The sequence below is a fragment of the Phacochoerus africanus genome, chromosome 7 (genome assembly GCF_016906955.1).
Source record: "Phacochoerus africanus isolate WHEZ1 chromosome 7, ROS_Pafr_v1, whole genome shotgun sequence".
NCBI lineage: Eukaryota > Metazoa > Chordata > Mammalia > Artiodactyla > Suidae > Phacochoerus > Phacochoerus africanus.
The window spans coordinates 71,875,788-71,896,433 of NC_062550.1; the positions used below are offsets into that span (position 1 = coordinate 71,875,788).

Here is a 20,646-nt window from a genome sequence, read left to right on the forward strand (position 1 = left end):
CTTTTAATCTGAATTTGTGGAATTCTTATTCTTTATTGAACGAAACTCAGTCTTTCTCTGGTAAGAAAATACTTCTGCTTGTTGTGGTCTGTTCACCCCACAGCTTGGAATAAAAGATGTTTGCTTGTTTCAGAGTCCTTTCTTCAGTTCTGCATTGGCTAGGTCTCAAGACGAATGGCCACAGTAACAGAAAAAATCTTTTTATGTACTAGTGTTCAAACAGTCTACTTCTCTAACCCTTAAAATAAGTAGGTAGGGTAGAAGAGCTTTATACAGACTGTACAGGTATATTTCTCTGTTCTAACAAATATTTGTCAGCATTTCTTGTGAGTTTCTACTCATGTTCTAGATGATTTCTTCTGGATCATCATAGCTAGATTTTTTTCTTTTTCTTTTTTTTTTTTTTTAGAGCTGCACCCATGGCATGTGGAGGTTCCCAGGCTAGGGGTCTAATTGGAGCTACAGCTGCCAGCCACAGCCACAGCAATACCAGATCTGTGTCATGTCTATGACCTACACCACAGCTCATGGCAATGCCAGATCCTTGACCCACTGAGCAAGGCCAGGGATCGAACCTGCAACCTCATGGTTCCTAGTTGGATTTGTTTCTGCTGTACCACGGACGGGAACTCCAGATTTTTTTTTTTTTTTTTTTTAAAGCTATTCTTTATCCCTTATCACAGGACGATAAATTTTAGCTCTTTATTTTTAGGAAGGAAATGGAATGATTGTTTATGAAGATATTAAGTATTTGATTCACAAATGTAGCTATATTTATTGATGCTCTAAAGACAGACTGTTAATGAAATTACAGTCTTGCCTTTTAATGACAGTATTCTGTGGCGAAATCATGAAGAGTTATTAAATATTGAGGATTTGGGAGTTCCCATCGTTGTGCAGGGAAACGAATCCGACTAGAAACCATGAGGTTGCGGGTTCAATCCCTGGTCTCACTCAGTGGGATAATGATCTGGCATTGCCGGGAGCTGTGGTGTAGGTCGCAGATGCGGCTCAGATCTGGCATTGCTGTGGCTGTGGCATAGGCCAGCAGCTACAGCTCCAATTAGACCACTAGCCTGGGAACTTACATATGCTGCAAGTACAGCCCTAAAAAGGCCCCCCCCCCAAAAAAAAATTGAGGGTTTGTAAAAATTTTATAATTATTCCTTTCTCATTCCAGGAAGAATTTACTGTGGCTTACAATAATGTATCAATTATAAATAGAATTTTAAAATAAAAGAGGAGTTCCCGTCGTGGCTCAGCAGCAACAAATCTCACTAGTGTCCATGAGTACGCAGGTTCAATTCCTGGCCTTGCTCAGTGGGTTAAGGATCCCACATTGCCATGAGCTGTGGTGTAGGTCATAGATGCAGCTCAGATCTGGCATTGCTATGGCTGTAGTGTAGGCCAGTGGCTAAACTCTGATTTGACCCTTAGCCTGGGAAACTCCATATGCTGCGGGTGCGGCCCTCAAAAGACAAAAAATAAGAACAAAAGAGAAACAAGGATAGGAAAAAAAAATATAATTGGTTATACAGTTCACAATATCTAGGAAAAAATAAACTTGCTCAGGACAGCCTTGCAGCATTAGATGTACTGCCTTGTAGCCATATTAAAATGTTTATGTTAAGGTGCTTCAAACTTTCAAACTTTGTAAACCAAAGTTGAACCTCTGATATGCCTGGAAAAAAAAATTTGAAGTTATTCTTTCACATTTCAGATATTTTTTCAGTGACTACTTCAATAAAAATACAGAATGTTTCTTGTATCTGTTATGAATTACCTCTAGAAAGCTAATGCTTTTCCTAGTCAGAAATGACGTTTTAGCTTTACAGATACAGATAGGCTAGTGTAATAAATAAGACACTTTTCTAGTCTAAGGCCTTATAAAATAGTACTGAGAAAATGTCTCTCTGTGGTTTCCATAGATCCTGCAAAGCAATCCAGTCTTAAAATCTTTTACGTCTTATAATGTGTGTTAAACTATTAGAACTTGTTCTTGTTTAATCTTAGTAAGTTTGCAGAAACTGCAAGCCAATATTCATCATTTTCCCTGTCTATTCTGCTGCCTCAGTCAGTTGGCTATTCTTATTCATACTCATAACAATTAATGTTATTTCAGAATATTAAGAAATTAATGTTATTTCAGAATTTTTAGAAAGGTACTTGATCATTATTGTGGCTGCTCATTCAAAACAAAACAAAGCAAAACACCTGTCTGCGACCAACAGTGTAGGGAGTATAGTTACAATCTGCCCAGTATGCTTTGTAAAATTCTGTCCCTCCTCAAAAAATGTTTTTATGGAGTTGGGGGAGGATGGAACATTTCTTTATGTCAGCTATGCCCTGTTACCATTGTACATTTGATTATTTTGTTTCCAGAGTATTGTGTTTTTCATGTGTGTGTTTGTTTTCTGTTTAGCCTCGTCGTGGCCGTAGCATGTCGGTTTGTGTTCCCCATCTTTCTGCTGTTCCCTCTCTGTCCCGCATCTCTCCCAGTGCTCCTCCCACCCCACCACCAGTGCTGTCTGCACCTCTTTCTCCTTCCCTCCTTCGGACTGCCCCCGAGGAAACTTTTGCCGAAAAGCTTTCTAAAGCATTGGAGAGTGTCCTGCCTATGCACTCTGCCTCTCAGCGCAAGCACCGACGCTCCAGCCTGCCTTCCCTCTTTGTCAGTACTGTATGTAACCATAAACTTCCTGAAAAATAAAAATTTATTACCAATGAATACATCCAGGCATCAAGAATTTTAATAAAAACTAAGTAGAGATAAGAACTAAACTTAGTAATATATTATGCTTTTAGGATACCAATTTTTCCTGTAGGAAACTTTGTTATAAAGCTTTAAGGGAGAGAAAAGCAAGGAGGTAATGAGAGTGAATGCCTATAACATCCTTGACACATATCAGCGTGTGTGTAATAAAATTTAGCTTTTATTATATTCTCCTATCCTCCATCATATACAGCTCCTGGCATTTTCATATCGTTAGCGAAGAATATGTATATTCCTTAAACTCCTTGTTGGCTTAATCAACAGGTGTTTTCTCTTTATCAAACATTACCCAAACATATTTTCTCCTCACTTTATTCCAAAGACATGCTAATGACACTGCTCAAGTCCTTTTTTTCCCACAGTCTTTGAAGAATAATTGAAGAGGGAAAGTTACTTTTTAATTTGTTAAGTATTTAATATGATGTGATTTAGTTTTAGCAAACTAGAAGAAGGTCACATAATATTCCTTCCTGGAAATATTTTTCTTAGATTGAATGAACTGGGACCTTGACATTAATGAATGCATTAGATACACAGATAGTACCACGTGATTTTCTTTGGCCCCATTAATATCTGTAGAAGATCTGTCTTTTAAAGTTGTTACAAACACTGTGGGACTTTGCTGCTGCTTTTCCAGGTAGAAAATATACGTTAACGTTTGACCTAGCAAAGCCCAAATCTTCAGGTTTTTACCTAGGAGAATGATTAACTATAATTAATGTTTTATGGCATTGGGATACTCTTTGAAAAGACAGCGTAAAATGGAGCATTCTGATTCAAAATGGAAACCTCCTTTTAGCAGTTGTAAAGAAACAATAGTAGGTCCATTTTGCTAATTTGATAGAAAGTTCTTCCCTATTGAAAGAATGAAACTGATCTACCTTTTTTTTTTTTTTACCCTTTTTAAAAAGGGTCCATGAAAGTGGATTATTAGTGTGCACTGTGTGCATTTGACAAGGTAGAATTCTAAATTTAGAGTTTTAAATCTAGAATACTTCTTTGACAAAAAGTGCTCTTAAATCAAGTTGGCTTTTATTTATGCTATCCTTTTCCCCTGATTTGAAATATTAAACTCTTAACTAGGATCAGAAAAGTGGACATTCAGTGATTTGGCATCCATAACATATTTCATGTAGTGAAATTAACTGCATGTGTTTTGGGATAGACAGAGGAGAGACTTGACTGTCATTAAGTTGTTCATTTTTTAGTATCCACCAAAAATCTCTTCTGATTTCTAGGTAGAAGACACACTATTAGTTGATCAGAAATTAACCCCGGAGCCTCTAACAGCACACAACAATAAAGCTTCAGAATAGGAAAACTTGGTACAGTCTCATTCTTACTTAACTCTGTTTCCACTGATGCAGTTTACATTAAGTCATGAGTGAACATATTAATTGTGGGTAAAAGCAGAATAATCACTTAGGAAGTTAAATCCTTCCATTTCCCTTGAGAGAGGAGAATTGTGGAAAAGCAGCTCCTATCTAATGCAAAGAGTCCCACAGAATAATTTTATTGACCCTGGATGTATTTAATGGATTTTTTTTTTTTACTGTGCACATAATTTCCGAAAGCATTGTTATTTCTTTATTAATTATAAATTTGGTGTAACCATTTCGTAGGGTTACACAGAGCTACCCAGTTATGCATGTCTAATGTAATTTCACATATGAATGTATGAATTACTTGTCTTATTCATGTTGATACAGCCTCACTCCATGGCGCATCCGCGTGGGGGGACCCCAACATACCCAGAATCACAGATATTTTTCCCAACTATTCATGAACGTCCAGTTTCTTTTTCACCACCTCCCACCTGTCCACCGAAGGTGGCTATTTCCCAGCGGCGTAAGAGCACCTCCTTCCTGGAAGCCCAAACTCATCACTTCCAACCCCTGCTGAGGACTGTTGGCCAAAATCTTCTTCCACCTGGTGGCTGCCCAACTAACTGGACACCAGAGGCCGTAGTTATGTTGGGTACTACAGCCAGTAGAGTAACTGGAGAGCCATGTGAGATACAGGTCCAACCTCTGTTTGAGCCTACTCAAGTTTATGGTGACTGTAGACCTGGACTAGTACTTCCAGAAGAAGCTCACTACTTTATTCCTCAGGAAGCAGTGTATGTAGCAGGGGTACATTACCAGACCCAAATGGCAGAACAGTTTGAGGGTATTCCATACAACTCTCCAGTCCTGTCAAGTCCTATGAAACAGATACCTGAACAGAAGCCAGTGCAAGGGGGCCCTCCTTCGAGTTCTGTCTTTGAATTTCCATCTGGACAGGCTTTCCTGGTAGGACATCTTCAGAATTTACGATTAGACTCTGGACTAAGTCCAGGATCTCCCCTCTCTAGCATTTCTACACCTATCAGTACAGATGCTACACGTTTGAAATTTCACCCTGTCTTTGTTCCTCATTCTGCACCTGCTGTGTTAACTCATAACAATGAGAGCAGAAGCAATTGTGTATTTGAGTTTCATGTTCATACTCCAAGCTCCTCTTCAGGAGAAGGAGGAGTTTTACCTCAGCGTATTTACCGAAATCGACAGGTTGCCGTGGACTTGAATCAGGAAGAACCACCTCCTCAATCAGCTGGATTACACGGCCGCCTGCAGCCTGTGACTGAAGAACAACATAATTTCCAGCCCCCAGAATTGACCGTTTCTGTGGTAGAGCCTACTGGACAGAGCTGGCCAATAGGAAGCCCAGAATATTCCAGTGATTCCTCACAAATCACTTCTTCAGACCCCAGTGATTTTCAATCACCTCCCCCTACAGGGGGAACAGCTGCACCTTTTGGCTCTGACGTCTCATTACCCTTTATCCATCTGCCTCAGACAGTGATACAAGAATCCCCACTTTTCTTCTGTTTCCCCCAAGGAACCACTTCTCCGCAGATTTTATCTGCATCATTTTCTTCAGGAGGATCTGCACTCCATCCACAGGTTATAGGAAAACTTCCACAGTTCTCTTAAACTACCCTGCTATGCACCATTGCATTTAAGTTTTCTGTCCCTCCTTTCCATTCATGAGGATTATTGTTTAATTTTATTACAATTTCTCCATTTTGTGTGTGTGTTGGGGGGGTTATTTTAAACTACTTGTATTTAAGAACAAAATCTGAGAGCAAGCCTGCCTGATTTACCTATAATCAAACCATTGGAAAAGAAAAGAAACTAGAATTTTAGTTACTTGTCAAAATCAGTGACTTCTGTCCATATGTAGAACGTTTTCAACTAGAAGTGAAATGTAAATGTCTGTAAAGTTGACTCAGCATTGATGCTTCACACATACTAATGTGAAGTATTTCTTTCTTCCTAGAAATGAATGTGGCTAGTTTTTTAAGAGAAGATAACATTTTTTTTTCCTGTAAAATGAAAAGAATGGGAAGTGGAGAATCCTTTTTCTAAAAGTAGTATTAGGAGTATATACAGAAATTAAAAGAGAGGAAACATCTTAATAAGTGAAGTTGCCTTTTTAAAATGGCATCAAACAAATCAATTTGTATTATGTGTTCAAATAAAATGTTAATCCATAAAATTGACTGATTCTAATTTTCAGTAACTAAATTAAAATCTAGTATGGGTGGTGGATTTTTTTTGTTTGGTTTTAAAGATTTGTGATGTATGTTAACAAAGTAAAAAACATTAGATAGCTCAGTTCTTGTTTTTTGTTTATTTATTTATTTTTGGCTGCATCTACAGCATGTGGAAGTTCCAGGGCCAGGGACTGAACCTACACCACAGCAGTGACCCAAGCTGCTGCAGTGACAATGCCAGATCCTTAGCCCCTGTGCCACAGGGAAATCCTCAGTTATTAGATTTTTCCTGAAAAAAGCTAAATTTTGTTATTTATGTATATAAGCATATGTACTCTCTTGAAATAAAGACAAAAGTGATGGACATAATAGAAATTAAGAAGTGGAGTCAGTATTAACAATTGTCATGTATTCCTTTGATACATTTTACCGAATGTATAGGCCATAAAATCTATGTAGGAGACTAGGCAGTTAGTTAGATAGACTTTGCAATTATATATTCTGGATATCATTTGGGTGTTTTAAATATCCCACTCATAAAGTATTACATGTTCTCCTTTGTACTTTGTTCCTATGTTCTTTCTCCATCAAGAGCATAAATTACCCCAAAGATATACATGAAGTATCAGTTACTTAAGAGTAGTACTAAGAAGCAAAAAGATCTAAAAATTTGGAAATTGTACTCCATGCACATTGCATATGCTATGTTCACATTAACGCATTGGTTGCCAGCCTGTACTGTGAATGTGTGTGCACCGCCAACCTTTCTCCTATGTACTTCCAAAATGAAATTTCAAACATTAGGTAGTTAATTTACAGAAAAGTTGCATAAAGAATGAATGCTTGCAGTAGTTAAGTTGCAGTGAAATGTGATGTCCTATCCAAGTAAGCACCAGAGCAGCCCCTGTAAACTGAAATGAAACAGCAAAGGTGGGCCTTGTCGTTTTCCTACTCACCTAAAATCAAGACCGGAATTCACTTCTTACCTTCTCATTTAACTTAAAACCTTTTCTAAGTGAGGATTTCTCAAATACAATGCTATTGATGTTTTAGGTTAGATGATTGCTGTTCGGTGCATTTGTAGAACATTTAGCAGAATCCTTGGCCTCTACCTTCCCCAGTTGTAACAACCAAAAATATCTCCAGATATTTCCAGGTGTTACTGGAAAGGGGAGTGGGGTGCCCAAATTGCCCCTGTTTGAGAATCTCTAGGTACCTGGCAGTTAATGATGGTAACAGGTTTTTTTTACATTTTTGGCAAAAGTCACTGTAGCACTATAAGAAATAATAAAAGGAACCAAAAGAGCATTATCAAATACCCTTTTTTCTATAGTAGTTCAAATAGTTTTTTTTACGTTGATGATCTTAGTACTTTTTTCCTGATTATTTTCAATAACCACTTTATTATGAGTTTTACTATTTTGGCAAAAATTACAGCCTTAGCAGTGGGGTAGCTTAGGTTTTAACCAACAGTGGTTTTTCCATGGAGTCAGAGTATGTTCTATGATATGATCCTTCTCTAATCTTTTTCTTTAAAAACATGCCCCACTGTCTCTCCCTAAATCCTTGACCAAGCTAATGTTTCATTTTGCTCAAGCAAACTCTCAGGAGCTCACATATTTATTGCAAAATCCTGACCTCTATTAACATACCTTTGGGCTTGTCTAATTTTTTGTTTTCACTTCTTTCCTTCAGGCACAGGGGCAGAGCCAGGGTCAGCCGTCTTCAAGTAGTTTAACAGGGATTCCATCCTCCCAACCTGTACAGCATTCTCAACAGGTAAGAGCAACTCATTGCTACATTTTATGGATTACCAGCAGCCAAAACAGTTTTACGTCTTTCATGCATTAGATTCCTGATGTAAATGGCTTGCTAAGTTTTTGAGAGGATGACATTAAATTTTGTGTGTTTAGTAACATTTTAGAAAATCTCTTTTGTGTACTGTGTTTCTGAACAATCTACTAGATTAGGCATATATTTACATTCAGAAGAATCGTTTTTACTGACATAATTTATGTGCCTTCTTAAACAGATGATTCTACTCTCGTTTGACAATATGATTGACCCTGAACAACTCAGAGAGCTAGGGGTACAGGCCTTCCACAGAGTCAGAAATCTGTGTATAACTTTATAGTCCGTCCTCTCTATCCATGGTTACACATCCATGGATTTGTTCAGCCAGTCTTGGGTCATGTAGTACTGAAGTATATACTTACTGGAAAAAAGCCACGTGTTGGCGTTCCCGTCATGGCTCCAGCAGTAAGAAACCCAACTAGTATCCATGACGATGTGGGTTCGATCCCTGGCCTTGCTTAGTGGGTTAAAGAATCCAGCATTGCCATGAGCTGTGGTATAGGTTGCAGACACGGCTCAGATCTGACGTGGCTGTGGCTATAGCGTAGGCCAGCGGCTACAGCTCCAATTCAACCCCTAGACTGGGAACTTACATATGCCGCAGGTTTGGCCCTTAAAACAAACAAACAAAAAAACACTTGTTAAGTGAATCCATGTTCCCATGTTGTTCAAGGATAAACAGTACAAAGCATATCAGTTTTATTTCTACATGTTCAATGATTTGTCTTTTTATGAGCATTTTGCTGTTACTGAGCTTGACACACAAAATTATTATTCTACACTCATTTTTAAGTATTTCTCTCTCTCTCTCTTTTTTTTTTTTGGCTTTTTAGGGCCACACCTGTGGCATATGGAGATTCCCAGGATAGGGGTTGAATCAAAGCTACAGCTGCTGGCCTATCCCAGATCTGAGCTGCGCCTGCAACCTACACCACAGCTCACAGCAACGCCGGATCCTTAAGCCACTGAGCAAGACCAGGGATCGAACCCACAATTTCATGGTTCCTAGTTGGATTCATTTCCGCTGCGCCACATCAGGAACTCCTTAAGTATTTCTAATCTGTGGGGGGGGGGGGGTATCAGATTTTATGCTAAAATGAATGAAAGCCTGAGAACAACTACCTCAGGAACTTTAAAAAAATTTTTTAAACTCTGATTTGGGGAGTTTGTTCCCAAAGTTTCAGGGAACTCAAGGGATTAGTACAGTGCTGATGTATTCAATAGCAAACTGGTACTTCTGAAATTAAATATCTATAGTTCATCATTGATATTAATTAACAGTATTTGTGTGCATGGAAATAACACTTTGGGAGCACAATTGAATGTTTATTATCTGTTTCAAATAAAATTTATAGTCACTACATGTGTCATAAAAACTTCCCAATAAACACTTTATTGATAGTTCCCTGCGAAGTATGTTTTCAAGCCACCAAATTCTAGGAGTTCTCTTGTGGCTGAGCAGATTAAGGATCCGGCATTGTCACTGCAGCAGCTTAGGTCACTGCTATGGTGCAGATTCCATCCCTGGCCCAGGAACTTCCACATCCTGTGGGCGTGGCCAAAAAAAAAAAACACCATCAAATTCTAAGTTGGCATGTTTCTATTAATTTTTGAAACAAAATTTTAAATTCTCATTTCAAATGGCCTGCTTCCAGTCCCACATGTCATGTAGTCTCTCTGTGTCACATTTTGGTAATTCCCACAGTATTTCAGACTTTTCCATCATTATTATATTTGGTACGATGATATATGATCAGTGATTTTTGATGTACTGTTGCAAAAAGGTTATGACTTGCTGAAGGCTCAGGTGATGCTTAGCATCTTTTAGCATCAAAGTATTTTTAAATTAATGTTGCACATTTTTTTTTCAGCCATAATGCTATTTCACACTTAATAGACTACAGTAAAGTATAAACATAACTTATATGCACTGGGAAACCAAAAAGTTCATGTGACGCATTTTATTGTGATATTCACTTTATTTCAGTGGTCTGGAACCAAACCTGCAGTAACTCTGCTGTCTGCCTATATATACATTTTATCTGTGACGAGCACCTCTGTCTTATAGAATAGAAGGGGCGAGATTTGTTTTGTCTTGCTCCTGCTCTTCAAGACAAGTTTCTCAATCTATATATAGTTAAAATTCAAGTAGTCACATTTTTGCCAACCTTAGCAGGTTTAATTATATTAACGACCCCTAATAAGAATGCAAATTAAAAGTTACATAAAGCTAGGTAAGTACAGAAACATTATCATGGCTAGCAGTCTCCTAATTTGCTTACCTTGGACACAGGCCAACAGAAATAAAATGTGTGGTTTTAAGTGTGTGCCCTGTTTTTCCTTTTCCAAAGGAGTTTGTTAGGTATTTTATATTTGGGCATGTAATAAAAAAGACAGTGAGAAAAGCCATTGAGTTTAGTGGTGATAAATGTATGCATGGGAAGGGAGGACACTTCCATAAATGTCAAGTTAAAAGAATTAGGTAGTTGGAGTTCCCATTGTGGCTCAGCGGTAATGAACCCAAGTGGTATCCATGACGTGGGTTTGACCCCTGGCCTCAATCAGTGGGTTAAGGATCCAGTGTTTCTGTGAGCTGTGGTGTGGGTTTCAGACTCAGTTCTGATCCTGCATCACTGTGGCTGTGGTGTAGACCAGCAGCTGCAGCTCTGATTCGACCCCTAGCCTGGGAACCTCCCTGTTCTGCAGGTGCAGCCCTGAAAAGCAAAAAAAAAAAAAAAAAAAAAAAAGAATTAGGTAGTTGACTCTTCTGGGAAAAGATATGACTAAATGGCTATTTCTACAGTAGCATCAGAAATTCATGTTTCAGGAGTTCCCATCGTGGCGCAGTGGTTAACGAATCCGACTAGGAACCATGAGGTTGCGGGTTCGGTCCCTGCCCTTGCTCAGTGGGTTAACGATCCGGCATTGCTGTGAGCTGTGGTGTAGGTTGCAGACGCGGCTCGGATCCCGAGTTGCTGTGGCTCTGGCGTTGGCCAGTGGCTACAGCTCCGATTGGACCCCTAGCCTGGGAACCTCCATATGCCGCGGGAGCGGCCCTAGAAATGGCAAAAAGACAAAAAGACAAAAAAAAAAAGAAAGAAATTCATGTTTCAGATGCTTTATATAAGTGTAAGCAGTCTAGAGTATTTAACTTTTTCAGGGTCGCATACCCAGCTGGTGAATAGAATTAAAACTGCCAGCCAGAGTTCAAAGATTTCTTAGAAAATGTTCTTTTTTCTGTATTGAAGTTCTGCAGGGACTTGTGACTCTGCAGAAGTGCCCAGAAGCTGCATTTGTTTGTTTTTTCTTCTGCAGTTTCATAGATAGAAAAGAAATGTTGGAGTTCACGCAGTGGCTCAGTGGTTAATGAATCCGACTAGGAATCATGAGGTTGCGGGTTTGATCCCTGGCCTCGCTCGGTGGGTTAAGGATCCAGTGTTGCCGTGAGCTGTGGTATAGGTCGCAGACTCGGCTCAGATCCTACGTTGTGACCCTGGCGTATGCTGCCAGCTGCAGCTCTGATTAGATCCCTAGCCCCTGGGAACCTCCATATGCTGTGGGAGCAGCCTTAGAAAAAGGCAAAAAGACCAAAAAAAAAAAAAGAAAAGAAAAGAAATGTTGTAAACATTCTGGGCTGTGTAATTAGAGTCTGTCTATTTTTAGGTGTGCTGTTTGTTTTGTTTTGTACTTTTAGTTCCCACCCCACCTTAGGAAACCATAGTCTCTGGTTTTATTAATGTGATGGAAAAGATACACTTTAGCTGAAATTTATTTCTTGTGTTTCTGGTATATAATGAATAAGAGATTGCTTTTTTTCATGTTTTTAATCAAAAATAGTAGCATGCTATGTCTTAGTGAGGTATTAAAATAGCTTTCTCCTACTAGAAAACTTAGTATTTTGCCATCACAAGAAAGGTCATGAGTTACCCTACCCTACTTAGTTAATAATTTCATTTATAGAGCACATGTAGCATCTTCGGGTATTTCTTACTTTCTGTTCAACTAAAAGCTCATGAACATTCGTCCATCAAGCACCTATGTCTAACAGATAGCACATAGTCAATATAGTCTGTTTAAACTGGTTTCATGAGGCAATTTTATGCAAAGTGTGATGCCAGTCTACTGTGCTAAACAATACTTGTTTGGCTAAAGTGTTGATTATTAACCAATGTAATTGTGCAAAAACAAAAATAAAAAATACCATATACTCCTGGCCTACCTAGAGGTGCCTCTTCTCCGTAAATGCTCTGAGATATAACTGGCATGTATGCCTATTATTTCTTTTAAGCAAAGAGTGAGGGTGTATATCTCTGTAAAACTGCTCATTTTTTTTTTAAACGGTTTTATTTTTTCCTTTCTGAATTGTATGTCCTTTATTTCTTTTGTTGTTGTTGTTGTTATTGTTGTTGTTGCTATTTCTTGGGCCGCTCCCGCAGCATATGGAGGTTCCCAGGCTAGGGGTTGAATCGGAGCTGTAGCCACCAGCCTACACCAGAGCCACAGCAACTCGGGATCCGAGCCGCGTCTGCAACCTACACCACAGGTCACGGCAACGCCGGATCGTTAACCCACTGAGCAAGGGCAGGGACCGAACCCGAAACCTCATGGTTCCTAGTCGGATTTGTTAACCGCTGCGCCATGACAGGAACTCCAAACTGCTCATTTTTGACGGTATACACATACACACTGAGTAATTAAACAGCTTTTTTTTTTCCTAATTGAGTTCATGCTCTGAAGGGCCATGTGCCTTCACTGAGAGACTTCCCAGATGTACCATACATGGCTCCTTTCAGGGAACCTAAATAATATGGTAGATATATATATATATATATATATATATATATATGTGTGTGTGTGTGTGTGTGTGTGTGTGTGTCAACTTCTACAAAATAAGTAAGGATAATATTCATCATTATATAAAATGTGCAAAGGGCTCTGCCTGTATTTTTATATAATCCTAATATGAATCCTTTAAATATAGATGCTATCATTATTTCCATTGTACAAATGGAGAAGCTGAAACAAGATCTGGAGAAACTGAGTCAGACTTTACCCAAACTTAGCTTATTAGAGACAGAAAGAATTTAAATTCAAGTAGTCTGACTCCATAACTTACCTACCATTTAACTTACCTACCATTTAACTACTAACCAATTATGTCATAAAAGGAGAGAGATTATATAATCTCTTCTGAGCAGAATGTTTCTTATATCTATTATGAATTAACCTCTAGAAAGCTAATGCTTTTCCTAGTCAGAAATGACGTTTTAGCTTTACAGATACAGATAGGCTAGTGTAATAAATAAGACACTGTGAGCCAACAACTTTTCTAGTCTAAGGCCTTATAAAATGGTACTGAGAAAATGTCTCTCTGTGGTTTCCAGAGATCCTGCAAAGCAATCCAGTCTTAAAATCTTTTACCTCTTATAATGTGTGTTAAACTATTAGAACTCGTTCTTTTTTTTTCTTTTTTTTTTTTGTCTTTTGTCTTTTTTGTTGTTGTTGTTGTTGCTATTTCTTGGGCCGTTCCCGTGGCATATGGAGGTTCCCAGGCTAGGGGTCCAATCGGAGCTGTAGCCACCTGCCTACACCAGAGCCACAGCAACTCGGGATCCGAGCCGCGTCTGCAACCTACACCACAGCTCACGGCAACACCGGATCGTTAACCCACTGAGCAAGGGCGGGGACTGAACCCACAACCATATGGTTCCTAGTCGGATTTGTTAACCACTGCGCCACGACGGGAACTCCAGAACTCGTTCTTGTTTAATCTTAGTAAGTTTGCAGAAACTGCAAGCCAATATTCATCATTTTCCCTGTCTATTCTGCTGCCTCAGTCAGTTGGCTATTCTTACTCATACTCATAACAATTAATGTTATTTCAGAATTTTTAGAAAGGTACTTGATCATTATTGTGGCTGCTCATTCAAAACAAAACGAAACAAAAACACCTATTCTTGACCAACAAAATTTCGTGTTTGGGGGCAGTTACATGCCATGCATTAAGTTAAGGTGTATTATACCAGAATGTCTAGCACATGGTTGATTCTCAGTAGTCGTTCCCTTTGCCCTGCTTCGAGTTAAGTGGTAGTGTCCATGTTTTTAAAGAAGGAAATCTCATTTTGGCAGTAAAATGAGCAATCTCTAATGTATCACAGCTGATAAATAGTAAAGCTAAAGTTCCAGATTCAGTGCTTTTCTCACATTTTGTAGCTATTATCAGAGCTATTCTTTAAGCAATTTAATTATACAGTTGATAAAATAGATTAAAGGAAGGGATCGGGTTAGTTAATATAGGACCAAAATGAGAGCTTCTCTCAAGAAACTGGAACAGGAGTTCCCACTGTGGTGCAGTGGGTTAAGAATCTAACTGCAGTGGCTCAGTCACCGTGGAGGTGCGGGTTTGATCCTTAGCCCAGCGTAGAGAATTAAAGGATCCTACATTGCCTCATCTGTGGCACAGGTTGCAGCTAGGGCTCACATTCAGTCCCTGGCCAGAGAATTTCCATATGCCACAGATAAGGACAGTAAAAATTTTTTTAAAAAGAAAAAGAAATTGGAACAAAGGGAGAGGGAATTTGGAGGAGAGAAGGTCTCTTTGGACATAGTATCTGAAGGTGTGTGTGTATAACTATCAGACCTGCTACTGGGTGGGGGCGGGGCGTGTTAGGTGAAGAACCAGTGGTGACTCAAGCTTTGAAACATTGGTTAAGTGTTCTTACTTGTACCATCGCAAATGAAGAACACCAGGTGAAAAAGATATGTAAAGTAGATTTGATGAATTCGGGTTTGTTCATGTCTTAATTACTAAAATTGCCATCTTTTTTAGACACTGATAGGCAAATGTACTTCCTTAGAAACATGCTATTAGTGATTTGAAACAAAATTAAATGATCGTTTTATTCTCAGCAGCAAGGAGTACAGCAGACAGCCCCCTCTCAGCAGACAGTGCAGTATTCACTTCCCCAGACGTCAGCCCCCAGTGAGCCCACGACTGCACAGCCAGCAAGTCAGCCTCAACCACCACAGGTGTTGCCTCCTGTGTCAGCAGGAAAACAGGTAAACACTTAAGGGAATGCCATATGACTTCGTGTGTATAGGCTTCTACCTTCTCTAGTGGTGAAAGTTGGTTATTTTCACTGTAAAACTGAAGTAAAAAATCACATCTTTTGTGCATATGCATTGGCTAATAGTAACTGAACCCATGACATTTTTCTAGAATTGTGCCAATTATAGCTAATATTCTAGGTTTGCAATTGTGATTATGCAGTATTTTCATGTAGATTTATACATCACTTCCTTCCCTCATTGCCTACTGACAGTCATAAAAAACCCTTAGATGGGAGTTTTTGCTGTGGTGCAGTGGGTTAAGAACCTGACTGTAGCAGCCCAGGTCACTGCGAAGGTGCGGATTCGATCCCTGGCCTGGCACAGTGGGTTAAAGGATCTGGTGTTGGCACAGGTATGGCGTAGGTCACCGCTGTGGCTTGGATTCATTCCCTTGCCAGGAATTTCCATATGCCACAGGTACGGCCATAAAAAAAACAACAAAACTTTATATGGAACAGGGTTTTTTCTAGGTCATCTTTCTAGGTACTTGAAAAGTAACTCTGTAGAAGATAAGCCCTTCTGAATGACCTTTTTTCAGCTTTAACAGTGGGGTTTGTTTTGCTTGTGTTTTGGCATAGTGTATTGTTTCTGGCATATTTCATTACATTTGAGATACTGTCAATCATAAAATGCACCATTATTTTATGTAATACTGAGAGCTGACGCACCATTAATTATAAGATATGTCAATTTCATAAATGTTTAAATGTCCAAGTGCTGAAACGGGATAATTGTATCCTAGAATCAGTGAAATATGGTAATTAGACCTACTTTCACAGACCTGTGTTAGACTTAAAAATTATAGAAGCAATGTGGATGAGCACTAACTTCACTGAGGAGGAAATCCTTTGAATTTCAATAACAATGGTAATAGCAAGTCACAGATTTAGTGAAATATGACAAGCAAACATGCTAGTAGGTTATGGTAGGTGAAATATATCTCAGTCAAGCTATAAAGTTAACCTTTCATACAGAAGGGTTGAATGCTGGAGCACTAGCAAAATTTTCTGCAGCAAAAGATTTGGAACACTAGCCAATCTGTCAGCCTCCCTATCTCCTGCTGTCTTCTCCCTGCTCTTTTGTGGCATATTAACTTAAACTAATATATGCAGGGGTGTGATGTTTGTTTTAATTTTCTTCCTTTTTGGCTAATACATAAGACTTGCTTTTGGCAGCCTTGCTTTTTTTTTTTTTTTTTTTTTTAAGTCTATCTGTTTTATTTTTCTTTACCTTCCCAGCTTCCAGTTTCCCAGCCAGTACCAACTATCCAAGGCGAACCTCAGATCTCAGTTGCGACACAGCCCTCAGTTGTTCCGGTCCATTCTGGTGCTCACTTCCTCCCTGTGGGACAGCCACTCCCACCCTCCTTACTCCCTCAGTACCCCGTCTCTCAGGTCCCCTCTGCTCCTCATGTGTCTGCCGCTCAGCCAGGCTTCTCACCCCTTCCTGTCACAGCGGCAGCTGGCGTTAATCAGCCTCTGCTCACCTTGGCTTCATCTGCTGCAGCAGCTGCAGTCCCAGGGGGATCCACTGTGGTTCCTAGTCAGCTTCCAACCCTCTTGCAGCCTGTGACTCAGCTGCCAAGTCAGGCTCACCCACAGCTCCTACAAACAGCAGTTCAGTCCATGGGGATACCTGCTAACCTGGGACAGACTGCTGAGGCTCCACTTCCCTCTGGAGATGTTCTCTATCAGGTATTGTGTTGGTTGGCAAGAAGGAGGGCGCCAGAGGGTTTGGTTCCAGTAATAGAGCATCAAGGATTTGAAAATCTAATAATTGAATGTCAGAGTAACTAGCAGTAATGGAAGTTGCTGATCTCAACTAAAGGAGCTAAAATAGTAACATTCTGGGAAAGGATAGGGTGATGAGGTCTAATGATTCATTTCCATTTTCCCCAGGACACCTCTTGGGAGAAAATGGTTCTCTCAGTATTCAGTGTAAACTGATGGAAAGCTAGATATGGCCAGTGGTGGAATATATCAATCTACCTTTTTTTATAGGAGAAGTAAATATGGGTAGCCCGCATGGTATCAATAAAAAGCTTCAAGGTTTTAGATTTAGAATATTAGCACGGGGAGTTCCCTTTGTAGCTCAGCAGTAACGAATCCAGTTGGTTTCCATGAGATGTAGATTCAATTCCTGGCCTCGCTCGGTGTGTTGGGAATCCGGCGTTGCAGTGAGCTGTGATATAGGTCACAGGTGTGGCTCGGATCCCACATTGCTGTAGCTCTGGTGTAGGCCGGCAGCTACAGCTCCAGTTCAATCCCTAGCTTGGGAACTTCCTTATGCCACATGTGCAGCCCTAAAAAGCAAAAAGAAAGAAAGAATATTAGTAATAGTCTCCAGGAGAGAAAAAAAATAGCAAGTTAAAGTACAATTGCTTATAGTCCTGTCCCCTAAATTGAAATCAGTCAACCGTTTCATTTCTTTAAAATATCAGGAGGAGATTGGGCAACTATTCTTCTTTGCTACATGCTTTCCTTTTTTTTTTCTCTTGCATGTCTTGCTATTTTGCTCACTTGATGACCCAACCTGCACTAACTCCCTTCCTCGTTTCTGTCACAGGGCTTCCCACCTCGACTACCACCACAGTACCCAGGAGATTCAAATATTGCTCCCTCCTCCAGCGTGGCTTCTGTTTGCACTCCTTCTACAGTCCTATCTCCTCCTAGGCCAACAGAAGCATTGGCTGCACCAGGTTACTTTCCTACAGTGGTGCAATCTTATGCAGAATCAAATCTTTTGGTTCCTGTGGGCAGTATAGGAGGACAGATTCAAGTTTCCCAGCCAGCAGTGAGTTTAGCCCAAGCCCCCACTACATCCTCCCAGCAAGCAGCTCTGGAGGTAAATGGAATTTCTGCATGTTTATATCGAAAACATATGTGTAATGGGATAAAAATGACAAAGGAGAAACGTAGGTTCCCTAGGTTAGAATTCTTTTGGAAACTATTTCAAACTAACTTCTGAATGACTTTTTCTTACAGCAGAATGAAATGCCAGTGTGGGGGCCTTGTTGCCACTGGCTGTTCTGTTGGGAAGTGAGTGTGCCTTGGAGAAGATTAACCCTACTAGCACTTCACTTCTCTAGCTAGCCCTTTAGCCATTGTTCTTATCCTTTCACAAATTCCTGCCATTGGCAGTCACCAGAGTATCTTACCCTGCTATGCTCCCAGAGATCATTTTTGCCCCACTTGGAGAAAGCCCTGAGCCATCTTAGCACTGTGCTCTGCCTGCCCTATTGTGCATTCTGGTGAGATGCTGGCTGCATGGCGGGTTGTAGTTTCTCACTACCTAGCAACTGTCTTGGCTGATGGCACACTATACAGTCTGTACCAGAGACTGGCTTAGAAACTTCTTTGCAAATTTAAGACGACTGTCTGTAGATGCTGAATATTAAGAATGACTAGTAAATTTAGTGCTTCTAGGACTTAGGGGAGGGATAAGGGGAAAAAAGAGTAGTTTATTGGGCATGGTCAATAATAAATAAACTGTATTACTGCCAAGATTTGAATTATCCTTCCTGTTCACAGAGTACTCAGGGAGTCTCTCAGGTTGCTCCTCCAGAGCCAGTTCCAGCAGCACCACCACAGCCTACACAACCAACCACTTTGGTCTCTTCTATAGACAGGTATGTGAAAGTAAAATTCTCCTTTCTTGGCTGGTAGGTAGGATGGTAAGAAAATTTAAAATATCTAACCTTGAAATCTCATTGTGAACTGAACTTTTTTTTCTGAAGTGCACATTCAGATGTTGCTTCAGGTATGAGTGATGGCAACGAGAATGTCCCATCGTCCAGTGGAAGGCATGAAGGGAGAACTATAAAACGACATTATCGAAAATCTGTAAGAAGTCGTTCTCGTCATGAAAAGACTTCACGCCCAAAATTGAGAATTTTGAATGTAAGTATTGCTAACTTCTGAGTTTCATATAGTTAGTTAATATCAAGTTAATATCATTTAAATATTTCTTCTCTCTCTCTCTCTGTTTTTTATGGGGTTTTTTTGTTTGTTTGTTTTTGTTTTTGTTTTCCTTTTAGGGCTGCACCCATGGCAAATGGAGATTCCCAGGCTAGGGGTCAAATTGGAACTGTAGCTGCTGGCCTACACCACAGCCACAACAAAGCGGGATCCAAGCCACATCTGCGACCTACACCACAGCTCAGGGCAACACCAGATTCTTAACCCACTGAGCAAGGCCAGGGATTGAACCTTCGTCCTCATGGATGCTAATCAGAGTTGTTTCCGCTGAGCCATGGCAGGAACTTCTCATTTAAATATTTCTAAGGCTTGGAGGTAGTGATGAAAGTTCAGGATCTTCTAGTCACCCAGATGATATTGTTAAATTCCATATTTCTATGAGAAGGCACTACTTACCTTTTGGGGAAAAAAAGAAAGAGTTTTTGTTTGTAAAACAAAGACCTTATATTTCTTCCAAACTCTTCAGCAGATGAGTAACACAAAGGCTGATGTTTTCTTAACGTCTTCTTGCTAGTAATTTAAGAGGCGCAACATACCAGTGCTTCAAGGAATAGAGGTGACATTAAGTTTAAGTTCAAATGATAACCTGCATTACTTTCTCACATTCACTAACAGAGCTGAGTATGGTCTTATGAGATATGAAGTACGCTTTCTTTTTTCTTTTTAGGTTTCAAATAAAGGAGATCGGGTAGTAGAATGTCAGTTAGAGACTCACAATCGGAAAATGGTTACATTCAAATTTGATTTGGATGGAGACAACCCAGAGGAGATAGCAACAATTATGGTATGTCTGAGTTTAGAGTTCCAAATGTTTCCTTAGTACTTGATCGTTGTAGCCACTGCCCCAGGCAAATATGTGATATTATGTTCCATACTTAGCACACCAAACCTGTGATTTAGAGATATTTTTGTCTAGGGCATGTGTGACTAGGTATTGAAGAACTGACTTACAAATCAAATAAATAATACAGGTGGTGTGCAGAGAGGGCAGAAGTCATGAAAGTGATGATTGAATGACCTAAAGCCTAAGAAGCATTGTACTAATTAGACTGATGTCGCATTTCTTTTATAGGTGAACAATGACTTTATTCTGGCAATAGAGAGAGAGGCATTTGTGGATCAGGTGCGGGAAATTATTGAAAAAGCTGACGAGATGCTCAGTGAGGATGTCAGTGTGGAGCCGGAGGGTGACCAGGGATTGGAGAATCTACAGGGAAAGGATGACTATGGCTTTTCAGGCTCTCAAGTAGGTTCACCATTCCCATAGTGAAGCTTTGTTTATTTTAAATATTTGGCTAAATTTGCCATGCAAAACGTCCATGGTACCTCATTACACCTATAACTGAGATTATTAACATTGAGGTTTTCTGCATGTGGCGATTTGCTTTTTGCCT

At 39.8% G+C, this 20,646-nt stretch overlaps 1 protein-coding gene across 15 annotated transcripts in view; it reads left to right on the forward strand.

Annotated features, from left to right (window-relative positions):
* The window catches only part of WNK1 (WNK lysine deficient protein kinase 1), a 141,476-nt gene that overhangs the window by 97,776 nt on the left and 23,054 nt on the right, over positions 1 to 20,646 (forward strand). For 5 of the 15 annotated variants that reach the window (XM_047787859.1, XM_047787863.1, XM_047787860.1 and 2 more), the window contains exons 9-17: positions 4,483 to 5,718; positions 8,007 to 8,090; positions 15,075 to 15,224; positions 16,514 to 16,969; positions 17,841 to 18,119; positions 18,806 to 18,903; positions 19,012 to 19,174; positions 19,920 to 20,036; positions 20,325 to 20,498. In XM_047787859.1, the coding sequence (XP_047643815.1) occupies positions 4,483 to 5,718; positions 8,007 to 8,090; positions 15,075 to 15,224; positions 16,514 to 16,969; positions 17,841 to 18,119; positions 18,806 to 18,903; positions 19,012 to 19,174; positions 19,920 to 20,036; positions 20,325 to 20,498 (2,757 nt within the window). The remainder of the gene's footprint in view (positions 1 to 4,482; positions 5,719 to 8,006; positions 8,091 to 15,074; positions 15,225 to 16,513; positions 16,970 to 17,840; positions 18,120 to 18,805; positions 18,904 to 19,011; positions 19,175 to 19,919; positions 20,037 to 20,324; positions 20,499 to 20,646) is intronic. The other 10 variants (XM_047787866.1, XM_047787867.1, XM_047787870.1 and 7 more) reach the window with 7 other exon arrangements.